The 27,184-nt window shown below is 40.5% G+C and overlaps 1 protein-coding gene across 1 annotated transcript; it reads right to left on the bottom strand.

Annotated features, from left to right (window-relative positions):
* Positions 1–589: 589 nt before the first annotated feature.
* On the bottom strand, positions 590–27,184 carry LOC134803812 (putative fatty acyl-CoA reductase CG5065). Its single transcript, XM_063776649.1, has 13 exons — positions 27,031–27,184; positions 25,424–25,517; positions 13,178–13,344; positions 11,743–11,833; positions 10,066–10,211; positions 8,307–8,416; positions 7,655–7,726; positions 7,052–7,172; positions 6,412–6,534; positions 5,164–5,283; positions 4,067–4,218; positions 1,059–1,164; positions 590–778 (listed from the first exon to the last, which is right to left on the bottom strand). The coding sequence occupies exons 1-13, from the start codon at positions 27,162–27,164 to the stop codon at positions 652–654; spliced, it is 1,563 nt and encodes a 520-aa protein (XP_063632719.1). The 5' UTR covers positions 27,165–27,184; the 3' UTR covers positions 590–651.

Genomic DNA, 27,184 nt, shown 5'->3' with positions numbered 1-27,184 from the left:
CTTTTGGAGCGTTGTTTGTTTTGGATTGATGCTGACTGAACACAAAACTATCATCATCATCACATCAATTTTGAGCATTACATACGTACAGGTAACAAGGGCTTGATACAATGACAAAAACTAAACTACACTTAATAATATGTACAGAATACTACAGGTAAAACAGACGGCCATTTTGTTCACACGAAGTAGGGTGACCATGGCTTGATGGTAACTAGGATATTCTCATTTCTTACATAGCCGTGTTTCAATCTATTTAGGATTGTAACTATAGATATATATTTTCAGGAGCTTTTTAAATGAGTCTCGATTTCTACAAAATTTCAACAACTTGCAAAAATATATTTTTTTAATTATTTTACATGATAATTTAGCTAAAGTTTCATGATCGGATTTGAGCTAACAGAGAGTCAAGAAAATATTGTTAGACAAATCAGAAAGCTGAAATAATTAACTAACTATCATATTGTAATATAACGAGATTTTATGGTCAGATCAAGTCTTAAAATCTGACCAAAAAATCTCGTAATCTTGTATTTTTAATTAACTGCAAATTTTCGAAAAAAAAAAGATTTATAACAGGATGGGTCTCGTTCCTCCTCTGAATTCAGTTGTCATAGTTAACTTATCAGCTAGTGGGACTAGCAGAGGTTAGGTGGAGATGGGCTCAGGGGTGGGGGTGGGGGTGGACGAGAAGAGGGGGGTGAACCACCCGCTGAGCCAGTACAGCATCAGCGCCCAGAAGCACAGGCGGAACATCACATCCACGCACCACATGCTGAAACAAAAATTATTATTTATTTACTTTTGTTAAGAGCCCATCAACGTGCACACTAGCGCCACTGCCAAATAATCGTGATTATTTAAATTTAACGACAGGTATTTAAAAAAAGGGGGCCGCTACGTGCTGTATTTTGTATTGACCTTTTACCAAACAAAGAGCCGGTTTGTCAAAGTAATTTTTGTAGATACAGTAAATGTACTGCCAAATTTACTGTGCCTACAAATATTACTTTGACAAACCGCCTCTATACTAAATTATCTTTGATACAACTTACACTTTCATGTGTCTCCTGGCGGCGGGTATGGTGTCATCTGTCTCCTTGAGGATGTAGCGACGAGCTGACAGGATGCAATCTTCGAAATAACGCGAGATGTCCAGACCTGTACACAAGACATTAAGTTTAAAGAAACAGATCAAAACGACACGAACATGCCATTCTCCAAAAATATTGCTTTACAGTCGGTGCCCCAACTTAAGTCAAGTAAACACGTCGCCAAAATAATTGTGGATTGTGGTAGCGTGGATTGTGTGTAAAAGTGGACACTTATAGTGCGACATTATATAGCACTATAAGTAGAAAGTAAGTAAAATGTAGTAGTATAGTAGAAATTAAATAAAATGGAACTAAAAAAAACATACTAAATTGTTGCCATGTTTAAGCATTTTACGTCAAAAATGTGACAGTTACGTTCTAAGTGACACCCGATCGTGAACATCAGTAGTGCCATCTATAAAAATTCGTAAAACTGTGGCAGATTGCACAACCGCCATTAAGGAAATAATATACAACATGCCCACGAGGAACCCGAGAGATTTTGACAGAATATTCCTGATCATATTTAAAGACTAAAATGTCCTATAAACTGTTTTGGAATTCGCCTAATTTCATAGTCCAGTAGCACCAGCATAGCAATGTACAAATTGCAGAACATTCCCAAAAAGCGGAAACGTTCTCGAGAATGTTCTCAGAACATGGAAATTATTGTTCCGCCATCTTGGATTTTTTCCAAAAAAACTGTTTTTTGACATAGGAATCTAGAGACCTCTATCTCCCGCCATGCCAAATCTCAGCACGCTCGCACCAACTTGAAAAAAATTAAAAAAAAGTCGGCCATTTTTTTTTTATGCAGTTTGTTTTGTCTCGGCGCCCTCTATGACATTTGGTCGAGCACCCCCCATCTATCACGCACCGTTTAAAAGTTGCCATACAAAATAAAAGTGGCCAGTTTTCCCGCAATTGTAGCATGTTTCCAAAAAAACTATTTTTGATAGGTATTAAGGGGATCCCAAGATTCCGTGGCCAAAATTTCAGCGCGCTAGTGCAAACTTGAAAAAATAAAAAAAAAGTCGGCCATATTGAAAAAAAAAACATGGCGGCGTCAATATGACATTTGGTCGAGCACCCCCCACCTAGGTCTGACCGTTTGGCCGGGCCGTCATACATTTTTCTGACCGGAAGCGTTAGACCAAAAGTCGGAATTTTCTGGGGGTAAGGATACTACACCTAAACTATCGTGAATATTCATGGTATAAACTACGATAAATAAATAAATAAATTCTCGTTCTCGAGAACATTCTCAGAAGTTACCGAGAAATTCTCATGTGGAAAGTTTCGCAACTTTGGAAAGTTTTTTTTTAATTATGTGATTATTTCTGTAATTGACAAAAAAAAGTTAAAATTATTTTTGGGTGACAGTTTTACAAATTATAGCATTTACATTTTATGTACAAAAAATCGAAAAACGAGAAATTCTCATGTGGAAAGTTTCGCAAATTTGGAAAGTTTTTTTTTAATTGTGATTATTTCTGTAATTGACAAAAAAAAGTAAAAATTATTTTTGGGTGTCAGTTTTACAAATTATAGCATTTACATTTTATGTACAAAAAATTAAAAACAATTTTGTTTTGGCGAAATTGACGTAAACTCTTTTAGTATTTTTTCCTTATTTTGGCCTCAGAAATGCATGGTTAAAATCTCTCGGGGTTCCTGGTATGTAACAATAATATGTTGGTGCCTCGTAGGTTTTTTTATTCAGAAAGTTTTTTTTACTTTTGTGATTATTTCTGTAATTGAGAAGCTATGTCACTATTTCTAATTGGGTAACTCTGGACTATTTGAAATTCATTGTGAAATGGGATTTTACAGAATCTCTTTGAAATCGCGCACTTGGCAAAAAAGTTTTTAATATTTTTTTAACGTAAATTATTTGTATATCTTTCACGGGACAATGATGACTGGGAGGCGTGCGCGGAGCCCAGGCCAACATGTAGACCCTTATGACACTTATGAAATGTGGGTTACACCGAGCGGATGCTGTCCTTGCCCGTGTCATAGAACGCGCGCAGAGGCAACACCCGCCAGAGTGTGGACTATTGAGAGTTCATGGAATCTAAAATGAAAGCGATGGAGTAAATTGTGAGCTATGGAATATTAAACGTAATTTTATAATTGTAAAATATTAAACATATTTTACAATTTTGATTGAATTTTGGGGTGACACCCACAATTTCCGCCCCGGGTGCCACCCATGCTAGCTACGCCACTGGTGGCGCCCTCAATAATTTTCTACAATTTCTTGTCAAACTATATGTTAGGGAACTGACATTTATATGTACTTATTTTTACATAATGCCATAAGTTCGTTAGGTCGCTTGCTAGCTAGAGCAATTGCTAATTCTTCCTAGCTAGCAAGTATGTAAGTGATAAAGGGACGAAATACTTAAATACTATTTTTTGTATATTGCTCCCTAAACCGGACGTAATCGTGTCGCACAGTTAGCACAGTGTACTTAAACATCTCATATGTGATGACATTGTTCGAGGACAGAGCCAAGCCATAGAGAAAAAAAATACATATAGTGCTCACTCCATACATCAGTTTTAGTACCAAAAGGAGTATTATTTTCGTAGTCGACATCTAGCATCGAGTAGCGGAATTATCAGTACCGCTACTTGACATAAGATGTTGCAACGACCGAAAAGTCTAATGCTCAACAATTTTCAACTAATATTATACTTAACTGGATTAACCGGAACTCTATTATCAACTCCATCTGCTTTTAATATTAGTTGTAAATTGTTGTTCAATACAATTAACGGGAGTCACTACACTAGAGAATTGTAGTATCAAGTAATACTGATAATTCCGCTACCCGATGCTAGATGTCGACTGCGAAAATAATAATCGTTTTGGTACCAAATCTGACGTATGGAGTGAGCACTCTATTCTAACTTTATTTCTCTATGGCCAGATAAAGGCAATTCATTTATTTTAGACTTACCAATGGCATCCACTTTATAGTCTTGTCTCTCTCGCGGGTTGAGATCCTTTCTCAGCGTCTGCGCGATGTCGGATTGGAAGTCCCACTGGTTGTTGGTGTAGTATTCGAAGACTTCGAAGCCTTTGTTGATACGCCTTTGCACGCGACACAGTCTGCGGATATGGAATAATATAATGTGACAGGCAGGATTATAGTCTAAACTTTGGTGGTAACGGTGAAATAGGTACGAGTACATCACTTTATAACACGTGATAAAGACGAGCACTTTCACATCACTAAAGATAATAATTATAGTGTATAGAGGCGGAGTGTCAAAGTAAATTATGTAGCCACTGTAAAGATGGCAGTAAATGTACCTACTGTAGCTATATTATGAAAAGCAAAAAGAATAGATAGTATAGAGGGGTCCTGTCATTGTAAATTTTATAGTCACTGTAAATTTACTGCCATCTATCGACACACGACTAAAACTCAAAATGAAAACGTATAAAGTTATCAAAAAATGTATATATATGGATAAATTATTTTATTATTTTTATATCATTTTGATCCATGTTCATTCACTGATATCTGTGTTAAAATTGTTAAATATGAAACGGTGTCGTCACGCCATCTAGCTGAGGATAGGCTAAAGGTGTGTGCGGCATCTATTCGAGAATGACTTTTACTTGAATTCCGAGGCACGTTTTTTCCTTAGACTTTATTCGTCTTATACGAAGTTACATATGTCTTTGATGAAAAGTAATATCGCGAGCACAACTGAGTTTTGTCCTATACTTGGTTCATATTTTTAGCATTAGAAAAAAGGTTTAAGCGATCTTGACATGTCTTTTAATTGAAAAACGCTTTTTTTTAATCAGTTTCAAGTAACTATTTACCTACTTATGATAGCAGAAGAATATAAATGATCGTATTTGATTCATAATTATTACATATTTGCCGTGACTTATTTTTAAAACGTGTTTTTCAATTAAAAGACATGTCAAGATTGTTTACCTTTTTTCTAATGCTAAAAAAACGAACTATAGTGACATGATGAACTTATAAGCGATGCGACACCACTAGAGATTAATCTCAGATGATCTAAGGGTTCTTACACAGGCTTGTATCCAAGAACGAAGAGCAGACAGTCCACCAACATAGCGGGAAGCCAGTGGAACAGCACCATACAGATGTTATGATACAGCCTCGAGTGCTTCATCGATCCACCAGGGTACCTGTAAGAGGGAATCGTCTTTATACAATCAATATTTCTTGGTAATAAGTGATATTCTGTAACGCCAGTCGTACTTAGTAACTCTTTTAGGTCTGTTTAAATTCGTAAGGATAGCGATTGGTCAATCATCTCTGACCATGTGACCTTGATCTCTGCTGATGATGTGAAGTTGACTATGTTCACAATGTGTAAACGTTCGTAGGCTACAGTGTCCACTTACCAGGCGACTCCGTTAAGCGGCACCCGGTTCATGATGATCTCTCGCCCGGCGTCGATCATCTCTGACCATGTGACCTTGATCTCTGCTGATGATATGAAGCTGACTATGTTCACAATGTGATGTAAACGTTCGTAGGCTACGGTGTCCACTTACCAGGCGACTCTGTTAAGCGGCACTCGGTTCATGATGATCTCTCGCCCCGCGTCGATCATCTCTGACCATGTGACCTTGATCTCTGATGATGTGAAGTTGACTACGTTCACAATGTGTAAACGTTCGTAGGCTACAGTGTCCATTTACCAGGCGACTCCGTTAAGCGGCACTCAGTTCATGATGATCTCACGCCCCACGTCGATCATATCTGACCATGTGACCTTGATCTCTGCTGATGATGTGAAGTTGACTATGTTCACAATGTGTAAACGTTCGTAGGCTACAGTGTCCACTTACCAGGCGCCTCCGTTAAGCGGCACACGGTTCATGATGATCTCTCGCCCCGCGTCGATCATCTCTGACCATGTGACCTTGATCTCTGCTGATGATATGAAGCTGACTATGTTCACAATGTGATGGAAACGTTCGTAGGCTACGGTGTCCACTTACCAGGCGACTCCGTTAAGCGGCACTCGGTTCATGATGATCTCTCGCCCCGCATCGATCATCTCTGACCATGTGACCTTGATCTCTGCTGATGATGTGAAGCTGACTATGTGCACAATGTGATTTAAATGTTCGTAGGCTACGGTATCCACTTACCAGGCGACTCCGTTAAGCGGCACTCGGTTCATGATGATCTCTCGCCCCACGTCGATCATCTCTGACCATGTGACCTTGATCTCTGCTGATGATGTGAAGCTGACTATGTGCACAATGTGATTTAAATGTTCGTAGGCTACGGTATCCACTTACCAGGCGACTCCGTTAAGCGGCACTCGGTTCATGATGATCTCTCGCCCCGCGTCGATCATCTCTGACCATGTGACCTTGATCTCTGCTGATGATGTGAAGTTGACTATGTTGACGTTCTTAACGCTGTAAATTTAATCAAATAATAAGTAAGTAGTAATGCTATTATAACTCTCGCATTGAAATATGGTTCCATTACAGATCATTCGACGTGAGAGATTTTTTTTTTTTTTTTGCAAAGTGCGACAAAAATATATATTATGATGAATTTAAGAGTCAGACGAACAAACTAATATAAACTCTGATTTTACAACGACATTCTAAAATTATACATGAAATTTGACGTATCATAATATGTAGTTATTTGGTATGTAGGTACTTACTAGTTTTCTTTGCTAGAAGTAGGTACTTACAAGAAATATTTTCTTTGTATACTTAAACGAAAAACAAGTAAGCAGACATAGATAAATGTTACTTTAATGTTCATACCATAATATGTTTCATGTTATTACAGCATGCCGTTTTAAATTGTCAAGTCACTTCTATTGTATAGGAGCGGCATTTTAGCAGCAGATTGTTGTCACTTTTATTTAAGACTATTAAGACCAGAAGTTTCTTTGAGTTAAATCTATTCAATACTTACTGATTTTCGATGAATTCCCAGGCGCAAATCATAATGCCGTTGATAAACACGTCGACAGGCAAGTAGTCGGCATAGCTGTTGCTCTTGCAGTACATGGATCTGATGACACCTTTACCGGCCCCTGAAACACCACATCATGGAGTTAGTCATAGTCATACTTAAATTTTGACAACCCTAAATAGTGGAAAGGGATGTGCCATAAGCCATAAGTTAGAAAGGGATATCATGGTTTTGCCTTTCTGTACGGTAAGTACTATTACTTATAAGTACTGTGGTTATGGACAGGATCACCACAAGAGCATACAGGGCTTGTCACCCTGTATGCTCTTCGACCTATTCCTTGAAAGGGGTTACCATTTGCAATGATTTAAGCCTTGACTGGTCTAAATAAAATAGTTTACGAGTTATTAGAATTTTTTGGTTTTTGTCGAAAAGAAAACCGCCTTCTTAACTAAACCTTGTGAAAAAAGTTTTTGCACTTGGATAGCAGAATGTTTAATGATCGTGCCATTTAGAAAAAAAATAATTCTCGAGAAAAAATGCAACAAATTCACTAATAATTTAGTCAGGATCCTAATCACTTTAATCAAAATTGTGACTTACCAATGAGTAATCCAGTGGGCCCATTAATGTTGTCAGTCCAGCCAGGGATCGGCTCTTGCCAGATCGGGATCACTGGAAACAAACACATACATTCGGTTTAGAAGAAAATTGTCAAGTTACTTGCTAAACTTCTGTTACTCCCAACCTAGCTATCAACGTACCTACTCACTACTACTAAGTTAAGGTTGACTCACGCTAGACCGGGCCGCGTCCGGGCCGGAGCTTCCGGCGCATCGTTTTCTATGGAAAGCATCACGTGATCGCCTGTCATGTCATATAAATGTAAGCCCCGGAAGCTCCGGCCCGGACACGGTCCTGTTTAACGTCAGTCATCCTTTACTCACGATCCTGCTTGGTGTTCCATAAAAGAAGGAGACAGATATCTGCATTCTGTTTGATCTTGTAAAGATGTGGTAATTCAGCACGGCTTTTTTTTATCTCTAAGTCGAAAATGTGTTTTGCTCATTTTAGACTAAGGGTATACAAAAAGTAATTATCTTTCTCTCACCCATGGGATGGGATCCACGAGATATTACGGGAATGGATATTTTCCGAACTCGCTAAAGACCAGTGATTCCACCAGTAGATAGCACTCTTACATATTGGAACTACTTGTTACTCATAAATCAGCATGTAAACAAATATTACTTACCGATAGACGGCCGCAGCACGACGGCTGGGATCTCGTTCATAGCCTCAACGACTAGCGCTTCACCAAGTGCCTTCGTGAACGCGTAGGAGTTGGGCAGCTTTTGTAGTAACCTGTGATTATAATATACTCGATATAATCATTGGTATATGAGACACAAGCATAAGGGATGACTCACGGTAGACCGGGCCGTGGGCTGAGGCGTCTGATCTGTTATTTTCTATGACGGCTGATTGGTGATCACGTGGTGCTTTCCATAGAAAACGAAGCGCCGGAAGCTCCAGCTGAGTGAGTCATCCTTAATAGGTATGACACTCTTCTTACCGTTGCAATTGGGACAACTCTACTTGAGCCGAGAGGCATAACTAATAGAGACGACCGCAAGGGACTGTTAAGTTGCCTTTAAGCTAGTGATCTGAACACAAAGTGTAGGGGTACCCATGACATTAAATGTACAGACATTCACCCTTTTTTTTTTTTTTTTTATGTTATAGTCAGCAAACGAGCAGACGAGCCGCCTGATGGGAAGCGGTCATCGTCGCCCATGGACATAAGCAACACCACAGGAGCCACTTAAGCGTTGCCGACCCTCGAGAACCCTAAATACCCGCTTCTTGAAGAATCCCATGTCGTAGCGCAAAGGAAATACCTCAGGAGGCAAGTCATTCCACATTCTGCACGTTCTGGGAAGAAACGAGCGAGATGCCCGCTTATTCTTGGTGTGCCATGTATCTAAGAAGTGGGGATGAACTTTGCTCCTTTGGCGGGAGGTGCGGTGATAGAAACGAGACGATGGCACCAAATTTCACCATTCCAAACCCTTTCACCATTTAGGTACACGTGTGCATTTTATTAGCATAGGATGTCACCGCTGCAGTCCTACTGTTGCTTTACCAATCCACTCCGTCGACAGGATGATCAACTTCCTTCTAGCTGGATAAGGTTACTTCCAGAAGGATCTAGCAGTTGGTACTCACATGGGAGTCACAGCGGCTACTGTCGACTCCATAGATTGTATGATCTGGTGAGGGTCTGCTGGGGGAGGGTAGGGCTTTTCTTCTAGAAACTTCTAGCAGTTGGTACTCACATGGGCGTCACAGCGGCTACTGTAGCTTCATCCATCCACTCCATGGACTGGTGAGGGTCTGCAGGGGGAGAGGGCTTTTCTTCTAGAAACTTCTAGCAGTTGGTACTCACATAGGCGTCACAACGGCTACTGTGGCTTCATCCATCCATTCCATGGATTGTATGATCTGATGAGAGTCTGCAGAGGGAGAGGGCTTTTCTTCTAGAAACTTCTAGCAGTTGGTACTCACATGGGCGTCACAGCGGCTACTGTAGCTTTATCCATCCACTCCATGGACTGGTGAGGGTCTGCAGGGGGAGAGGGCTTTTCTTCTAGAAACTTCTAGCAGTTGGTACTCACATGGGCGTCACAACGGCTACTGTGGCTTCATCCATCCATTCCATGGATTGTATGATCTGATGAGAGTCTGCAGAGGGAGAGGGCTTTTCTTCTAGAAACTTCTAGCAGTTGGTACTCACATGGGCGTCACAGCGGCTACTGTAGCTTTATCCATCCACTCCATGGACTGGTGAGGGTCTGCAGGGGGAGAGGGCTTTTCTTCTAGAAACTTCTAGCAGTTGGTACTCACATGGGCGTCACAACGGCTACTGACCACTCCATAGACTTTACGATCTGGTGAGGGTCTGTCGGGGGAGAGGGCTTTTCTTCTAGAAACTTCTAGCAGTTGGTACTCACATGGGCGTCACAGCGGCCACTGTCGCTTCATCCATCCATTCCATAGACTGTATAATCTGGTGAGGGTCTGCAGGGGGAGGGTAGGGCTTTTCTTCTAAAAGCTTTTCGTGGAGGTGGCAGTAGGCGGTCGAAATGTGGATCAGCAGCTGCAAGACACACAAAGAATACAATAAGATAAAACAGTAAGTTTCAACATAACTTCAAAGTAGAGACGACATGAGCGAAAGTCGATGTCTAGAAGACTTTTCTTTCGCTGACCGGTCTACTATCGAACGAAAGAATTGATGAAAATAAATATATGTATGTTTTATTTTACGTAAGAAATATATCTTTATTAATAATAATTAAAAGACAAACAGGAATATAAAACTAAAACTAACTACAATTAAAATAACTAAAACTAAAAATTAAAAATGTCTATCAAAATTTGGTGCCCTCGGGAGGGTGCCCAACACGCAGGCAGCGTTCCCGCGCTGGATTGCGTTTGAAATTCTCTGCGCGAGAAAGCTGCCCGCGCGGGGGTCGCCCGTTGCCTCCCTCAGCCGTTTGCCGAGCGCCTGTATGTTTTATTGTTGTTTGCCGCAGAACTTAATTTAGAGATTCGTCATCATCATCATCATCATCATCATCATCATCATCATCATCATCAATATATTTAAGAGCTATGCTCTTGTCGGTAGAGTACCTAAACGCCACTCTACTTTTTGCTGGGCCAGCCTTTTAACTCCCTCGTACGACACGACAGAAACTCTCTTTTATTTGGCTGAGATATGTGAGATTCATCACTTCAATATAAATTGTGTTAAAAGAGTCACGTTCTGTTTATAAATATATTTAACCTCTCGTAAGTCTCCATTTTTAGGGTTCCGTACCCAAAGGGTAAAAACGGGATCCTATTACTAAGACTCCACTGTCCGTTTGTCTGTCCGTCCGTCTGTCTGTCACCAGGCTGTATCTCATGAACCGTGATAGCTAGACAGTTGAAATTTTCACAGATGATTTATTGCTGTTGCCGCTATAACAACAAATACTACAAACAAAATAAAATAAATATATTTAAGTGGGGCTCTTATACAACAAACGTTTTTATTTTTATTTTTTGGGTAATGGTACGGAACCCTTCGTGCGCGAGTCCGACTCGCACTTGGCCGCTGTTTTATTCTAAGCGGCGAACAGCAATAATTGAGGAAGTTTTTTTTTTGTTTCGGTATCGGAAATAAATTCATAAACTAAATTCGTAAAAATAAATAAACCCCTAGCCAAATGTAATAGCAATAGGGGGTATTACTGCAATGTTCTGCCGCCAGAGAACAGTACTAAGCTAGCTAGTAAACCATAGAGTAACTTATACATACTGTGCCTTAAACTGTTTTTTGACAAGTTTTCACAGACAATAAAATATGACATTGATGCATCAAGGCGGTTTGTTAACAAGGGCCTACCGGGAAACGTGAAAATCGAAATTTAGCTATCTGTCTCTTTATAGCTCGAATATCCAAAAGTGATATTTTAAAGAGGTTAGATGACGGAATTTCGATTTTCTTGTTTTGCGCTAGACCCCCAGATTGTGACGGATAGTGGCGGTGGCGCCTCCTACGCAGAGTTTCGCGTTATATTCCCTATTCGCAAAAACAATCAAAAAACCCCTAGCCAAAATGTAATAGCAATTGAACTTGCCTTCAGATGCTTGCACTCCTTGGCAAGCTGCACGACCAGCTTGGTTCCGCGCACGTTCAGCAATACAGCTTTCTTCAGCTCTTCATCAAATCTGAAAAATAGAATAATTTAGCCTATATACGTCCCACTGCTGCTGGGCACAGGCCTCTCAAGCACGAGAGGGTTTAGGCTATAGTCCCCACGCTGGCCCAAGTGACTTTACATACACCTTTAAATTTCTTCGCGGATGTATGCAGGTTTCCTCACGATGTTTTCCTTCACCGAAAAGCTAGTGGTAAATATGAAATGATATTCCGTACATTAAGTTCCGAAAAACTCATTGGTACGAGCCAGGATTTGCACCCGCGACTTCCGGATTGGAAGTCGGACGTCAGATCCACTCGGCCACCGCTTCCACCGCTGAAAAATAGCTCACTTTATTAACAAGTACCCTATATTTTAATATATGTTGTGGAGAACATCTTTATTAGAGTTAGACCAAGAAAGTCTGCAGAGATTTTGATAGCACACGCAGTGCAAGTGTTATTTTAAACGTCAAACTTCTATGAAATTATGACGTATAAATAACACTTCCACTGCGTGGGCTATCAAAATCGCTGCAGACTTTTGTTGGTCTAACTCTACTTAGTCTTTCTTTATCCAAATGTTCATTAATTTCACAGGGGAATACCTACATATTATGGGAATACAATAAGGAAACGAAAATTATCGAATTGATGGTTGAAGAGTGAGTAAGAAAATTTTAAGTGGCAGATCTCTGATCGTGGCGAACTTACTGATCCACATAATAATGATGATGTATTCAAAGATCAGACGATCAGCAGGGCTCAGGCTTAAGTCTAGTTCACAAGATCCTGGGATAAGTGTCATCTTGTCCAGGATAGGTCGGACTATGCTAAAAATCATTAGGACCAGAACAAGGTCTGACAGTGGGGTTTTACATATTTCTAGTTTTATTCTATTTGATTTGGCTTGAAGGGTCATAAAAAAATTACAGTGTTAGTAGGATTGACAGCAAAACCTTTACTAAAGTCATCTGTAATAAGATTTGAGCTGACATCTTTTCGCAGTGGTATTTTATGATGATACCTGATGGTAGCGGCAGCATGTATGATAATGTCAGTTTTTGAAGGATCCTCTGACGATCAGCAGGGCTGAGGCCGAGATCTGGTTCGCTGGCGACATCTTACCAGAGTCTGGACTATGCTTAAAATCAAGTGATTTAATGATGGTACCTGATGGTAGCGGCAGCATGTATGATAAGGTCAGTCTCTTCAAGGATCCTCTGACGATCAGCAGAGCTGAGGCCGAGGTCTGGTTCGCTGGCGTCTCTTAAGATGAGGGTCATCTTACCAGAGTCTGGACTATGCTTAAAATCAAAAGTGGAAAAAGGTCTGACACCTTTTGAGGAATGGTATTTAATGATGGTACATACCTGATGGTAGCGGCAGCATGTATGATAATGTCAGTCTCTTCAAGGATCCTCTGACGATCAGCAGGGCTGAGGCCGAGATCTGGTTCGCTGGCGTCTCCAGAGATGAGGGTCATCTTGTCGAGGAGATTCTGGACGCCTCCGCGCATCGTACGGAGCTTTTCGAATAGCTGCAAGACAATTCGATGTTTGAGTTAAATTGTGCAACGTAATGATTAAGAATATCTATTGCCTATGTCTAATAAATATTGATTAAAACAAAAAAAGCCGTTTACTAAAGATCTGGGATCATCGAAAAAAACAAAGATTCTAACGAATTAACCTCTTCTTTTGAAATCGGAACTGATAATAGGTCATTGACTCACATTGTTAGGTCTAATATCTAAACCTATTGTCTACGTTTGCGCAACAGGCATTGTTAATGACATTGTAGAATTATCATAATTACCTACACATTGGTTAGTGGTAGATTATTTTTTAAATGCGTAGGTGTTGGAAGTACCTAGGTACCTCTCCAGTCCAGAATTAAAAACAAACTTATTTACAATTTCGCACTAAGTTCATACAGGACGGCCCAAGAATACATAAACAAATATTTTTTAGTAATATTTTTCGGGGAAATTATGAAGAAAGGCCAGGTCAAGGCCAGGTCAAGAGCACCCTAAACCGGCGAGCGTGTATGAGGAATGTTATGAAAGTGAAGGAAGCGAAAGAGGTATGTCAGGATCGTAGCAAGTGGAAATCCGTGGTCCCTGTCTACCCCTCCGGGAAATAGGCGTGATTATATGTATGTATGTATGTATTTACGTATTTTTCTCACTTATTTATACATATTTTACAAAATGTCGTTAAAAATGTAAACTACTCATTTAACTTTTATTAACAAAATGTATAATCTTCAAAACATATTCCTTTAGCTTTGATAAACAAACGCAACCGTTTGTTAAAATTATAATAATAATAATAATAACCCCGCGGGGGCAGCTTGTGGCGAGCTGACGGTGAGTGGCGACACCGCGGACCCCTATTCCAGAGGGCTCTGTCATCTGGCCCTCGCCTCTGTGCTTGCCTTGATTGGCCGGCCAGAGTGGAGTCGCAAGAGCGGGACCTATGCTCCAGGTTGGAAGTGTAAAATGTCATAACGCCGGCGGCCTGCTGAACGGATCACCGGAATCTGGCTACCGCAGACTCACCTCTCGACAACCTTACAGCCGCTCCGAAGTGTTGCCCTATTGTCGCACTGTGCGTGCGGCCGTTGTAGGGCCCACTAAATGAGTAGGCGAGTCACCACCTGTCTTACACAATTTTGAGACTGATTGTCACGGCAGGTGTCCGCTAGTCTCCTCCCATAACCCATTATCCAGTCCATCCAACTTGCATATCAATAGCCCATGACCTTAGTTCCCATCGCAGCACAAAAGTGCTGCGCTGCAATAGTCTTTGCACCTGGAGGAGACCATCTCCGGATGTATCATATTGTGCGCTCGGGGATGGTATCTGCCATGTGCATGGTCTAATAAAACATGGTCTTCCATTCCCAGAGTGACACGGGCCTACGTCACAATAACATTGCCACTTTATTTCAACATAACATGTTACATGGGTACATTATACCTATGGTTAATAAGTTAAAATATTTCTTTATAATTTTCATTTATATGTATTTTAGCTTAAATTTTACAATAACACGTCATTTCTAATTACTCGTTAGCAATATCTTCCGATTCACGAAAGAAATTTCAGACTTTCGGGTAATTCTGTTTATACTACTGGCAACACAGGATAGCGCTGTGCACATTTGACAATTCGGATCTAGATAACTTCATGCCCTGACCGTCATCCTTGTCGAACGCGTGTTAATTGTTATTTCCTTCTCGCTCAGTGTCAGCAGTCGCAGTGTTTTCCAAACTTTTCACGTCGTAAGCTTGGTAATTAATGTGTAACTGTGAATTAGTTTTTGAAACGTTTGTCTTGTATTGATAAATAAAGTTTAATTTAATACATTAGATTTGTTTTATTTTACTATGTTTCTATAATGAATAACTTAAAATGAATGCCGTTAAAATAATTTTCACCGTTGGTTAAAATTCTCCCACATTTCAAAGTTTGAGAACCTGTAAACAGCATGATGACGTAGGCGCGTGTCAGTTAGGTCATACGCGAATCTCGGAATGGAGTACCAGGCGGAGTATATTATTATACCATGGCCATGTGTATCCCTTGCTTTTAGAGTAAACTGTCTTAAAGGGCCTCTGCGCTGTTGGCTTCGGCCCCACGCATGCCTCCCAAAGGTCCGGGACCCCATGGTCCCGAGATATGGAAAGGACAAACAAATAATAATAACGGAGATACAAATAATAATAAAATGCTTTATTGTGCACACTGCATACAAAGAGATAAGTACACAAATTGAGAAAAGACATAAATCAACAATATGTCGCTGTAAAAAAATTGACACCGTATTTTTGGGTCAACCTATCCCCGACGCGATTAGGCTACATTTTTACCGACTTTCAAATAAGTAGATTTTGTACAAGAAACCCGTCAAATTATAGTGTTTTAACCGTGTCACTTATTTCTCAACCAATATCAGGTTTTGCCAAACGAGTCGCCCATATGTGCCAGGAAAGCGGTCGTGCCATTCTGCACGAAGCTTGCGAAACGTCGGCAACATTCTATGAAAAAACAAAACCCTCCTTTTGCGTAGTCGGGTAAAAAGGATTTACCGCTTTCAAATACAGAAATTTGTCAATTAAATAACTGCCATTGATATGAAAATCAAATTCATAAAAGCGATGCGCGTGGGGCGAGTAGGCGCTTGTCTACATATAGGTACCTACATAAGTACCTACTAGTTTACAATATAACCATACCTAGGTACTTTTTAGGGTTCCATACCCAAAAGGGTAAAAGCGGGACCTTATTACTAAGACGCCGCTGTCCGTCTGTCTGTCACCAGGCTGTATCTCATGAACCGTGATAGCTAGGCCGTTGATCACAGATTATGTATTTCTGTTGCCGCTATAATAACACAGATTATGTATGTATTTCTGTTGCCGCTATAACAAATACTAAAAACAGAATAAATTAAAAATATTTAAGTGAGGCTCCCATACAACAAACGTATTTTTTTTCAGTTTTTGTGTAATGGTACGGAACCCTTCGTGCGCGATTCCTACTCGCACCTGGCCGGTTTTTTAAAGTCCCATCAAAAGCAATATTGCCATTGCAAAAAGTCAATAATCGTGAGATGAACATGTGGTACCATGATCAGTGTGCCACGGCCGCAACCTTCCACGCCCATACCTCCAGCTTGCCCAATCGGTTGGTCAACCGGCTTGACCAAATTTGCCGACCTTGAGTTTGTGAAGGTCTTGTGATGGTTGCACGCAGTCATTTTTAGGGTTCCGTACCCAAAGGGTAAAACGGGACCCTATTACTAAGACTTCGCTGTCCGTCCGTCCGTCCGTCCGTCCGTCCGTCCGTCCGTCTGTCACCAGGCTGTATCTCACGAACCGTGATAGCTAGACAGTTGAAATTTTCACAGATGATATACTTCTGTTGCCGCTATAACAACAAATACTAAAAACAGAATAAAATAAAGATTTAAATGGGGCTCCCATACAACAAACGTGATTTTTGACCAAAGTTAAGCAACGTCGGGAGTGGTCAGTACTTGGATGGGTGACCGTTTTTTTTTTTGCTTTTTTTTTTCGTTTTTTTTTGCATTATGGTACGGAACCCTTCGTGCGCGAGTCCGACTCGCACCTGCCCGGTTTTTAAATAGATCACGCAAACGGATCTTTTACTACGTAACGTGATACCGGACATTCAGGCTTAGGGTAGTATATGCGTTTTTATTTAGTGCGCTTTCTTTTTTTACCAGCTTTTATTTAGTTTCACCTGACCGTTGTCTGTCTGTATGTAATCAAATCTTGCATGTTAAATTTGATCCACTTCCCGGTTTCCGATTGAGCTGTAATTTTGCATGCATGTATAAATTGGATGACAATGCAATATTATGGTACCATCGAGCTGATCTGATGATGGAGGCAGGAGGTGGCCATAGGAACTCTGTGATGAAACAACGCAACCTAATTGTGTTAGGGGTTTTTAGAATTGTCTCGATGAGTATTAGTTGTCTGTCGTAAGAAAAGTACAGTCAGCGATAAAAGCTTGTACCAAAAATGATTCTTTTGCCAAAAACTTATTTTAACAAGCTTTTATTAGGTCGACCTGTATGTAACTAATTGTAATGGAATCTAAGGTAACTAATTTAACCATCTTCCAAGGATCGTAGCTTCATGAAAATTGGCAGCTGTATGTAGTTGAAGATGACAATACAATAATATGGTACTGTCGAACTGATCTGATGATGGAGACAGGAGGTGGCCATAGGAACTCTGTGATGAAACAACGCAACCTAATTGTGTTAGTGGTTTTTAGAATTGTCTCGATGAGTATTAGTTTTCTGTCGTAAGAAAAGTACAGTCAGCGATAAAAGCTTGTACCAAAAATGATTTTTTTGCCAAAAACTTATTTTAACAAGCTTTTATTAGGTCGACCTGTATGTAACTAATTGTAATGGAATCTAAGGTAACTAATTTAACCATCTTCCAAGGATCGTAGTTCATGAAAATTGGCAGCTGTATGTAGTTGAAAATGACAATACAATAATATGGTACTGTCGAACTGATCTGATGATGGAGACAGGAGGTGGCCATAGGAACTCTGTGATGAAACAACGCAACCTAATTGTGTTAGGGGTTTTTAGAATTGTCTCGATGAGTATTAGTTGTCTGTCGTAAGAAAAGTACAGTCAGCGATAAAAGCTTGTACCAAAAATGAATTTTTTGCCAAAAACTTATTTTAACAAGCTTTTATTAGGTCGACCTGTATGTAACTAATTGTAATGGAATCTAAGGTAACTAATTTAACCATCTTCCAAGGATCGTAGCTTCATGAAAATTGGCAGCTGTATGTAGTTGAAAATGACAATACAATAATATGGTACTGTCGAACTGATCTGATGATGGAGACAGGAGGTGGCCATAGGAACTCTGTGATGGAACAACGCAACCTAATTGTGTTAGGGGTTTTTAGAATTGTCTCGATGAGTATTAGTTGTCTGTCGTAAGAAAAGTACAGTCAGCGATAAAAACTTGTACCAAAAATGAAATTTTTGCCAAAAATTATTTAAGGAAAGAGATGAAATATGATTGGGCTATGTGTATGCCGTCAATTCGTTGATAACCAGAGGCCGGAATTACTATAGCATTTTAGAAGAGTAAGTGACTTCTTCTTCTTCGATGTGAAACGTAAAGGTAACGATATACATACACATTAAGGAAGACTCACGTTAGACCGGGCCGTGTCCGGGTCGGAGCTTCCGGCGCATCGTTTTCTATGGAAAGCATCACGTGATAGCCTGTCATGTCATAGAAAAGTAAGAGCCGAAAGCCCCGGCCCGAACACGGCTCGGACTAACGTAAGTCATCTTTAAAGTACCTAAAGTTTAAAAAAAAAAATAACACAAGCAATTTAGTGTTAAGTCGAGTCGACTCTAGCTATTATTGTAGGTACTAAGTATGTCATAAGTAAATCCTGACCAGGAATATATGATCACGCGCCATGTTGCGGAATATCTCTGAAACTATTTTTTTCATACTATACTGAACTGTCAGACAGTCACCCTATACAATACAAATACAAGTAATACAAATACAAATAATACAAATACAAATAAATTATTGAGAAAAGTATAGTACAGTGGATGTTCTTAAATACTAAGAATTTATATAGAGACCAGTGGTTTACAAATGCCTGAACTAGGATTCCCTGTGTTTCAGGCAGCGAATGCAATGAGAATAACAGCGCCCTCTTGACAATTAATGCTCATAATATTACTGTTGTTGTTGTTGTTGTCTGTCCTAGGGCACCCCGGAGGTGCATAGGGCCTCCACAAGATCCTTCCACGCCTTCCTGTCTTGAGCAACCGTCTTGGCCTCGTTCCAGCTCAGTCCTACGGCTGTTAGCTCGTTCTCTACGCTGCGCCTCCAGGTGTGTACAGGGCGTTTGCGGGCTCGCTTCCCTCCCTGAGGCCGCCACTCGAACGCGATACTGGCGTTGTTCGTATCTCCTCTTCGCAGGGTATATGACCGATCCATCTCCACTTCCGCAGCGCTACTTCTTGGACGATCGGAGGTTGTCGGCACATACTCCACAAATCCTCATTTCTTATAGTCTTCGGCCAGAATATGCGGAGGATCGACCGGAGGGACTTATTGACAAACACTTGTAGCTTGTGTGTCAGCCCTTTTGTCACTCTCCACGTCTCACAGCCGAAGAGCAGCACGGACTTGACGATGGATTCGAAGAGGGAAATTTTTACGCGGCGAGTGAGAACGTTTGAGTCCCAGACAGGCTTGAGTTGAGCAAATGCAGCTTTTGCCTTCTTGATTCTGCTCTCGACGTCTTCGTCTGCACCTCCCCGACATGTTAGTGTACTGCCGAGATATACAAACTTGGAGACTGATTCAAGGCGATCGTTTTTGAGCAATAAAGGATCCGTACAATCTGATTTTACTCGCATGTTGACAGTCTTCCGTCGGTTGATATATTACTGGTCAGGCTTTAAGTAACTACTACTTTAATGTATGTTATGAAGATTGTAAAAAAAGTTATAGGTAGATATTATTACCTATACATAGATATGAGCGCAAATGAATAAAAAAAAATATCGAATATTCGATATACATAGTTCTGTCAGTTCTTTGCCTACGAAGTTGATATCACTATGACATCATTAGTGCTTCAGATGAAGGGAAAGGCAGTATTCTCGTGCTTCTGGACTTCTCCAGCGCATTCGATTGCGTCAATATAGAACTACTTCTAGAAAAGATGACGTATTATGGAATCGCACCAACTGCACGTAACTGGTTTTTTTCATATCTGACAGTAGGCAATATGTAGATACAGAAACGGACACGGGAAATCATCTAAAATCATCAGTAACATTAATTGAAAAGGGCACGCCCCAAGGCTCGATTTTGAGCCCTATCCTGTTTATTATTTTTACTACTGACCTGCAAAACTGTCTAAACTACTGTAAACTTCATCTTTACGCCGATCACACCCAGCTCTATCTCTCTTTTGACCCTAAAGATACTCTCAAAGCTGTAGAAATGATAAACGAAGATTTAAATAATATTTATAACTGGGCACTAAATAACCACCTTATTCTCAACCCTACATAAGCAAAATATCTCATTTTGGGAACAAAACATCAATGCCAGAAAATAGCGGACTTCCAACCCAATCTAGAAATTAACTCGCAACGTCTCGAAGTATCACACACAGCCAGAAATCTCGGTTTAATAATGGATGGCGAACTGCGCTATATAGAGCACGTAAACGGGAAGATACGGAACGCATTTTACCGTCTCAAGGTTTTATACGGACTCAGAGAATATCTATCTGAAAAGGTACGAATCTTGCTAGCCGATTCTTTAGTTCTCTCACAGTTTAATTATTGTGACACTGTGTACGAGCCCAGGATACTTAACAAAACTGCACAAGCTATTCAGCGTGTGCAAAACGCATGCGCGAGGTTTTGTTTTAATGTTCCTCGTAGGGCGCACATCACGCCCTACCTTAACGAAAAGGGAATTCTAAAAATGAACTCACGACGGGAATTGCACATGGCTTCGCTCGTGCACAAAGTTGTACACACAAAAAGACCTGAATACCTATTTAAAAAAAAATGCATGGGCTAAAGATCAACACCATTTTAATACGCGTAGTAAAATATTAAACAAGGCAGTCATTCCGAAACACAAAACTAAAGGATGTAGAGGCGGATTTAAAGTCAGTGCAGCAAAAATATGGAACAACCTTTTTTTTTTTTTTTGACGGAGTGGGAATGCATTTACGCAGTGTGTGGGACTCGCCGCTCCTTATCCCTCTCTTAGCGAGAGGGGGGGAGAATTTGGCCCTACCCACTAAACCCACTCGGCGTTTCACCCTCTTTGCCGTTCGTGAGGGCGCACTGGGATCGAGGTCATTCCACCACGGCGCCCTCCGGCAGCGCCGGCTTATCGCCAGGGCACCCTCACAATGCAGGGGGGGATCAGAAACGCTTGATCCCCACCCCTACGACGTGTGTGGGGCCGATGCGATGCGATGCGGGTTCGGTACCCACTGGCCCCACTAGGGCTCGAGGCGAGCATACGCTCCTCAATATGGAACAACCTGCCCCCACCTCTTCGACTTAACATGTCCCAAACATCGTTGAAAAATAAATTGAGAACCGCGCGTGTTGCTTAATAGGCAAATTGACTTTACTCCATATTCGGTGTACCTACCTATATAACCTTATCAATTTAACTAGTAATGTCCATAAATAATTAAATTACCTACTTATTATTCTCTCTTTTTAAGCTAAATTTTCTCTTTACTTTTGTTTCGGTTAAGTTATTTTTTAATCTTGTAAATAAATAAAATGTAGTAATTCATATAGTATAAGTTAGTACTTAGCAGTCGCCTTGTGTCAGCGCCTCAATTTCGGGCAGGCTGAAAATCAGCGCTGAAACCACGCAGTAAAAGGCGGGGCTTCCAGCACATTAGCTGAGACTGTCCAATTGTCACGTAATTTGAGCTTATTTATACATGTACTGTCTAGGTTAAGTATGTATAGCTTTTAGCGGCTCGCATCGGCCGGCACCTGCCGACGCGTCGACGGCTTTTTCGCTCTTATTGCGTGGACATAAAGCTTTTTCCTATCGGCTTTTGCCGAATGCGCGTCGATATATCTGGGGAGACCCTAAGTGTGTAAAAATAATTGTAATCTAAAATCCTTGTTGTGGCAATAAATGCTTTATCTATCTATCTATCTATCTATCATCTATCTACATTTCATAATTTGCTAAAAAGCAGGCAAAGCAGGTCAAGACCATATTTGTTTACAACCTAGACTAGAGAGAGCTTTACACGTGTTACCTAATCAAAACAGACAAAAACTAATTGGAAATGTGACCTTCAGGCTTCAGTACTGTTAGATACTCATTATGTTATGTAAGTAATATTAGTAACGAAGCCGGAAGATAAAATCTAGGCCTATATCAAGGCTAGGCTATGTCAGAATAAATAATAGTACTAGGCACAGAAGACTCACTCTCTAACAAAACGCGTTTGTTACGATTAGGACAGATATGACCGCTAGCGCTAGCGCTCGCGGCCTATGGCTAGCCACCAAAATTGGTGTGGGACGGATGTACTTGTAGCTACTTGTTGCGACGCGACGAAATCGCGGAGTGACGCCTGGCTATGTTTATGTTCTTAGGCTTTTTGGGGGCAATGACCCAAAGCCGACGCTATGTAAGAATTGATATTTGACAGTTATTACACTTGATCCTTCTCTGTGTGAAGATGAGGCTATTCGTTTAGAGACGCTATAGCAAAATTGAATTTTTTTATATGTAGGTATTGAATATTTACACATTTTATCTAGGAATATCTGGGAGACCGACCTTTGCTCGGAAAACATATAAACACTCAAAAATGCGCGTTTTCCCAAAGATAAGTCCTAGCTAGATCGATTTTTCGCCCCTGAATAATATAGCAAATTTCATCGAAATCGTTAGAGCCGTTTCCGAGATCCCCGAAATATATAAATAAACAAGAATTGCTCGTTTAAAGGTACCTACTAGATAGATAGATAAATGACACGAAAAAATTCGCATGGAAACTAGACTAAGTATACAACGTGTCTCTATCCTCTGGACATAGATGAATAGGACGTGTCGATTAGGGTATTTGGGCGTTTTCAGAAATAAATATTGAAAACCTGATTCTTTCACATCTGGACGTTCTTGGGCTCATTCTACTCAGAATCGACAGCATTCTCCATCCCACCATTAAAAAAAGATTTCCCAAAATGTCCATTCCATTACGTCACGTTTTAGTATGAAAAAATTTTTCACTTGTATGTGCGTGACGTAGTGGAATGTACAATTTTCATACACATTTTTGGGACATTTTATTTTATCATCAGAATTGAATATGCTAGTGATTCTGAGTTGAAAGAACCCAAAAACACCGGGATCTGTGAAAATCGGGTTATCGATATTTATTTCTGAAAACGCCTATTTATGACCTATGTACAAAGTCTCATTCCAAACGCCACAGTATTAATGGTGAAACTCCTGATTTACGATTTCATACTTCGGAACAGCCTGTATATTAGATAGATAAGTAGATAGTTTATTATTCAAGTAAGTATGCATATTACAATGCGCTTATGAACGTCAAATAAAGCTATACCGGCTCCAACCCTACACCTCTGCCTCGCGAAGATTTTTAAGTCCCCCTCAATTGGAGGAGGGTATCCCAATATGGGACCGGCAACAAACTCGGCGGGACACATCTTTTCAACACAGTTAGTTAGGATTCGTTTTCAAGCGGACCCCAGGCTCCCATGAGCCGTGGCAAAATGCCGGGATAACGCGAGGAAGAAGAAGACTTCGGAACAGCCTGTATGTAGATACACGGTAATTAAAGAGTATGTCATGTCACTATTAGTGTTACTTTAATCCTATAGTCATTGTAAACGACTGATACTATATGTTCCTATTTATTGATAATTTATTTGAATTAAATTAAGTTTTGACACTTTGACACCTTCCTTTACAACTGGCCGGAGGAAGCACAAAGGGAGTTATGGAGAACCAGGGGAGAGGCATTTGCCCAGCAGTGAGACACTCAAATAGGCTAAGAAAAAAAAAACTTTTAAGATATATATTATTTATGTTCATCTAATCAAATAATTTGCCATATTAGAACATTCCTGAGAAGGATCTCTACTTGGGACCTTGGTTAATGTCCAGAGACACTTTAAACTCTCGCGTTTTGTACACATAATTAATTACACAAACGGGTCTACCGCGATATAATTTCATTGCTTTTATTACCTTAAATCCCGACGTTTCGACGTCGGTCTTTCCGTGACCACAGTTACTCAGCTGAAACGTCGGGATTTACGGTAAAAACAATGAAATTATATCGCGGTAGACCCGTTTGTGTAATTAAATAAATGTCCAGAAAGTAGAGACACGTTGTATTAGCAAGGGGAGCCCCAATCAAAACTATAAATAGCGAGAGTAGGCTCGAAAAAAATCACGAAAATCTTTTGTACCGTTCTAATTTCCATGATTGGTAGAATTTTAGAAGAAATTGATAATCACTTGATACAAGCAAAATACCCTAACAGGCATATATATTTGTGGTCACAGATAATAACCACTACGTTATGTTGAATGAGATGTGTGGTTTCGTCTGAAAATGTCAACCGCAGTTGCAACATATGCTTCTCAGGGGCGCCGGTAAAGTCGGTTAAGTGGTCGGTTGAGGTTACCCATCATTCACTAGAAATACCTACATCACTACAGCAACTCTTAACCTTTCGTATGCATAAGCAATTCACGGGTATACTACTTTTTAAGATTTCTTTTTTCTTTTTTTTTCTGGCTTACTCCCTGGAATTTTGCACAGGGTGGATTTGCCAATGTCGGTGTTGACTTGCACACGTGAGGAGAATGTTCGGTATAATAATTTTGCATTTTTGGGTGGATGTTTTTAAGATTTATCTGGGCCCTCAAGCCCCATTTAGACTATTCAAGAACTTTCATGCAATATTCGATAGGTAGGTATTGATAACTAAAGAGTATATACCTACACTTAATTCAGTCGATCGACTAAATGCCGTAGTGTAACGAAAATCGCATGCTAGTTCTTGAACCGTCTAAAGTTAAAGGATAACACGTTAGACTAGGCCGTGCCCGGGCCGAGGCGTCCGACATGTCATTTTCTATGATGGCTGATCGGTGATCACGTGGTTGTTTCCATAGAAAACGGAGCCCCGGAAGCTCCGGCCCGGCCACGGCCCGCGGTCTAACGTGAGTAATCTTTTATCGTGAAAAATAAAGCAAATATAGGTAATTAATTAAGAGCGTGTATAGGTGTTTTTACACTCACGACGACCGGAGCCATGCGTTGGACCTTCCGTAGGCGCGCAGAATGCTCTAATAATCTCTCCCTATATCTGAGGGTCTACCGCGAACACCGAAGTTCGCAAATTGCGGGAATCTTTCTCTGTCACTCTAATAACTGCTTAATTGGAGTACAGAGGAAGATGCTCGCAATTTGCAAACATCGGTGTTCGCGGTATATTTTCTGATAATAATAAATACTCACAGGATCGTTGAGCGTGTCCTCCATGCGCTGGCGCGGCGTCTTGCCTTTCTTCTGCCGCACGAGCAGCAGGATCTGCTTGATGTCCGGACACTTCCTGGAAACATCAACACATTCACATTAGAAGCTAATAAAATAAAATAGCCTTTATTTACAGAACAAAGAACATTACAAATTATCTCTCTATTATCTCCCATCTTTTGTATTCTTTGTCTGCTTGCCCTTCGGCAAAGGCCTCCTCCAACCTTCTCCACTCTCTCCAATCTATTGCCACTAGAACCAGAACTATCATAAGTCCTTAATAGATAATTTAAAAATATGATAGTAGACGCGTCCGGTTGTAATTTTCTATGACGGCCGATCGGTGATAATGTGGTGCTTTCCATAGAAAACGAAGCGCTGGAACTGGCCCGGCGTAGGCCTGGTCTAGCGTGAGTCAACCTTAAAGCATTCGTTACGTAGCTACATAATGTAAAATGGGTGAAACTTTAGTGCATTTTCTATGCTCTATTCTATTATAAATGGTTCTTTAAAGAGCAAGCTTGTTTTAAGGTCCTCGAAAGTCAATAAGAGTGATCGGCAAACTTGGTGCCACGCCGCGGGATTCCTACTAGAAATCTTAATATGGACATGACTCAAACGCCGCGATCTTGGTCGAAAAAGTCTATATAAATAGACTTATAAACACTGAATAAATGCATAAACTGTATCACTATTATTTAAAAACATTGATACACTTTAACCGAGTATTATTTCAATTTCCCGTATAAATTATAAGTAATACTTCTTATTTAGTGATGTTTAAAATATACTTATCTAAAGTAATAAATAACCATTTACGCGACTACCTGGCTTGTCGAAGGTCACAGCTGGATTTTCTATTGTTTGCGTCTAAACTAAACTAGGACGAAAGAGACGGTAAACAGTGTCCCTTTATTAGTTAATTCTATGCTTTTCTAGTTTAATGATAAGGAATTGGTTGAGAACCCATTTCTAGTAGAAATATGTATGTTAATTTATATTCCTCGGACCATAAGTTCGCATGTTGTGATTTAAAGTTTATTTGCTTAGTGTTAACCTATTGTAAAACCTTCACCCCTGTTCATTATTATATTTATTATAATGTAATATAATTTTATTTCATTATCTTATTAAAATTAGAAACATTGTAGAAGGAAGTAATACAACACGAATCCCGGAATTCCCACGGCATATCCGTATTAGCATAATGATTGAGGTCATTAACCCCGTGCGGCACCAACTCTGCCGACCACTGTCAATAACTTAAGTGGCTCTCCTGACGTTGCTTGAGCCAATGGGAGGTGATGACTGCTTGCCATCAGGCGGCTCGTTTGTTAGCTATTTCATATAGAAATAGTACTGCATGTCCCTGAACACCTGCCCATGAAGCTGGTGGTGACAACACGGAACTGGTAAAAGTGACCAGATACCTGACAAGCTTCTCCAACACCTTGGCCATGAACCCGGTGGTGACTATAGCACGGGGCTGTTGAAGATGGCCACATACCCTGAAGAGCTTCTCGATCACCTTGCATATGAAGCCGGGTATGACAACACGGAGCTGGTGAAGGGTGCCACATGCCACATACCTGAGCAGCTTCTCGACCAGCACCTTGCCCATGAAGCCAGTGCCGCCGGTGACGAACACGGAGCGGTTGCTGAAGGTGGCCGCGATGCGGTCCGGCATCGCTGCCAGCTCCTCCGCCGAGTATGTCGTCTCCATGTCTGCAAAGAACAAATGAG

This window comes from Cydia splendana, chromosome 27, assembly GCF_910591565.1.
Source record: "Cydia splendana chromosome 27, ilCydSple1.2, whole genome shotgun sequence".
NCBI lineage: Eukaryota > Metazoa > Arthropoda > Insecta > Lepidoptera > Tortricidae > Cydia > Cydia splendana.
The sequence above is the reverse complement of the archived record's forward strand: the minus strand, read 5'-3'. Positions and strand labels throughout refer to the sequence as shown.

What these genes read in the sequence shown, in the direction of transcription:
- LOC134803812 (XM_063776649.1), bottom strand. Translation starts at nt 27,164, where the DNA reads ATGGAGACGACATACTCGGCGGAGGAGCTGGCAGCGATGCCGGACCGC. An exon ending in CTGGTCGAGAAGCTGCTCAG is followed by an intron (nt 25,518 to 27,030) that starts GTATGTGGCATG and finishes TGATGTTTCCAG; the next exon opens with GAAGTGTCCGGACATCAAGC. An exon ending in AGGACACGCTCAACGATCCT is followed by an intron (nt 13,345 to 25,423) that starts GTGAGTATTTAT and finishes ATTGTCTTGCAG; the next exon opens with CTATTCGAAAAGCTCCGTAC.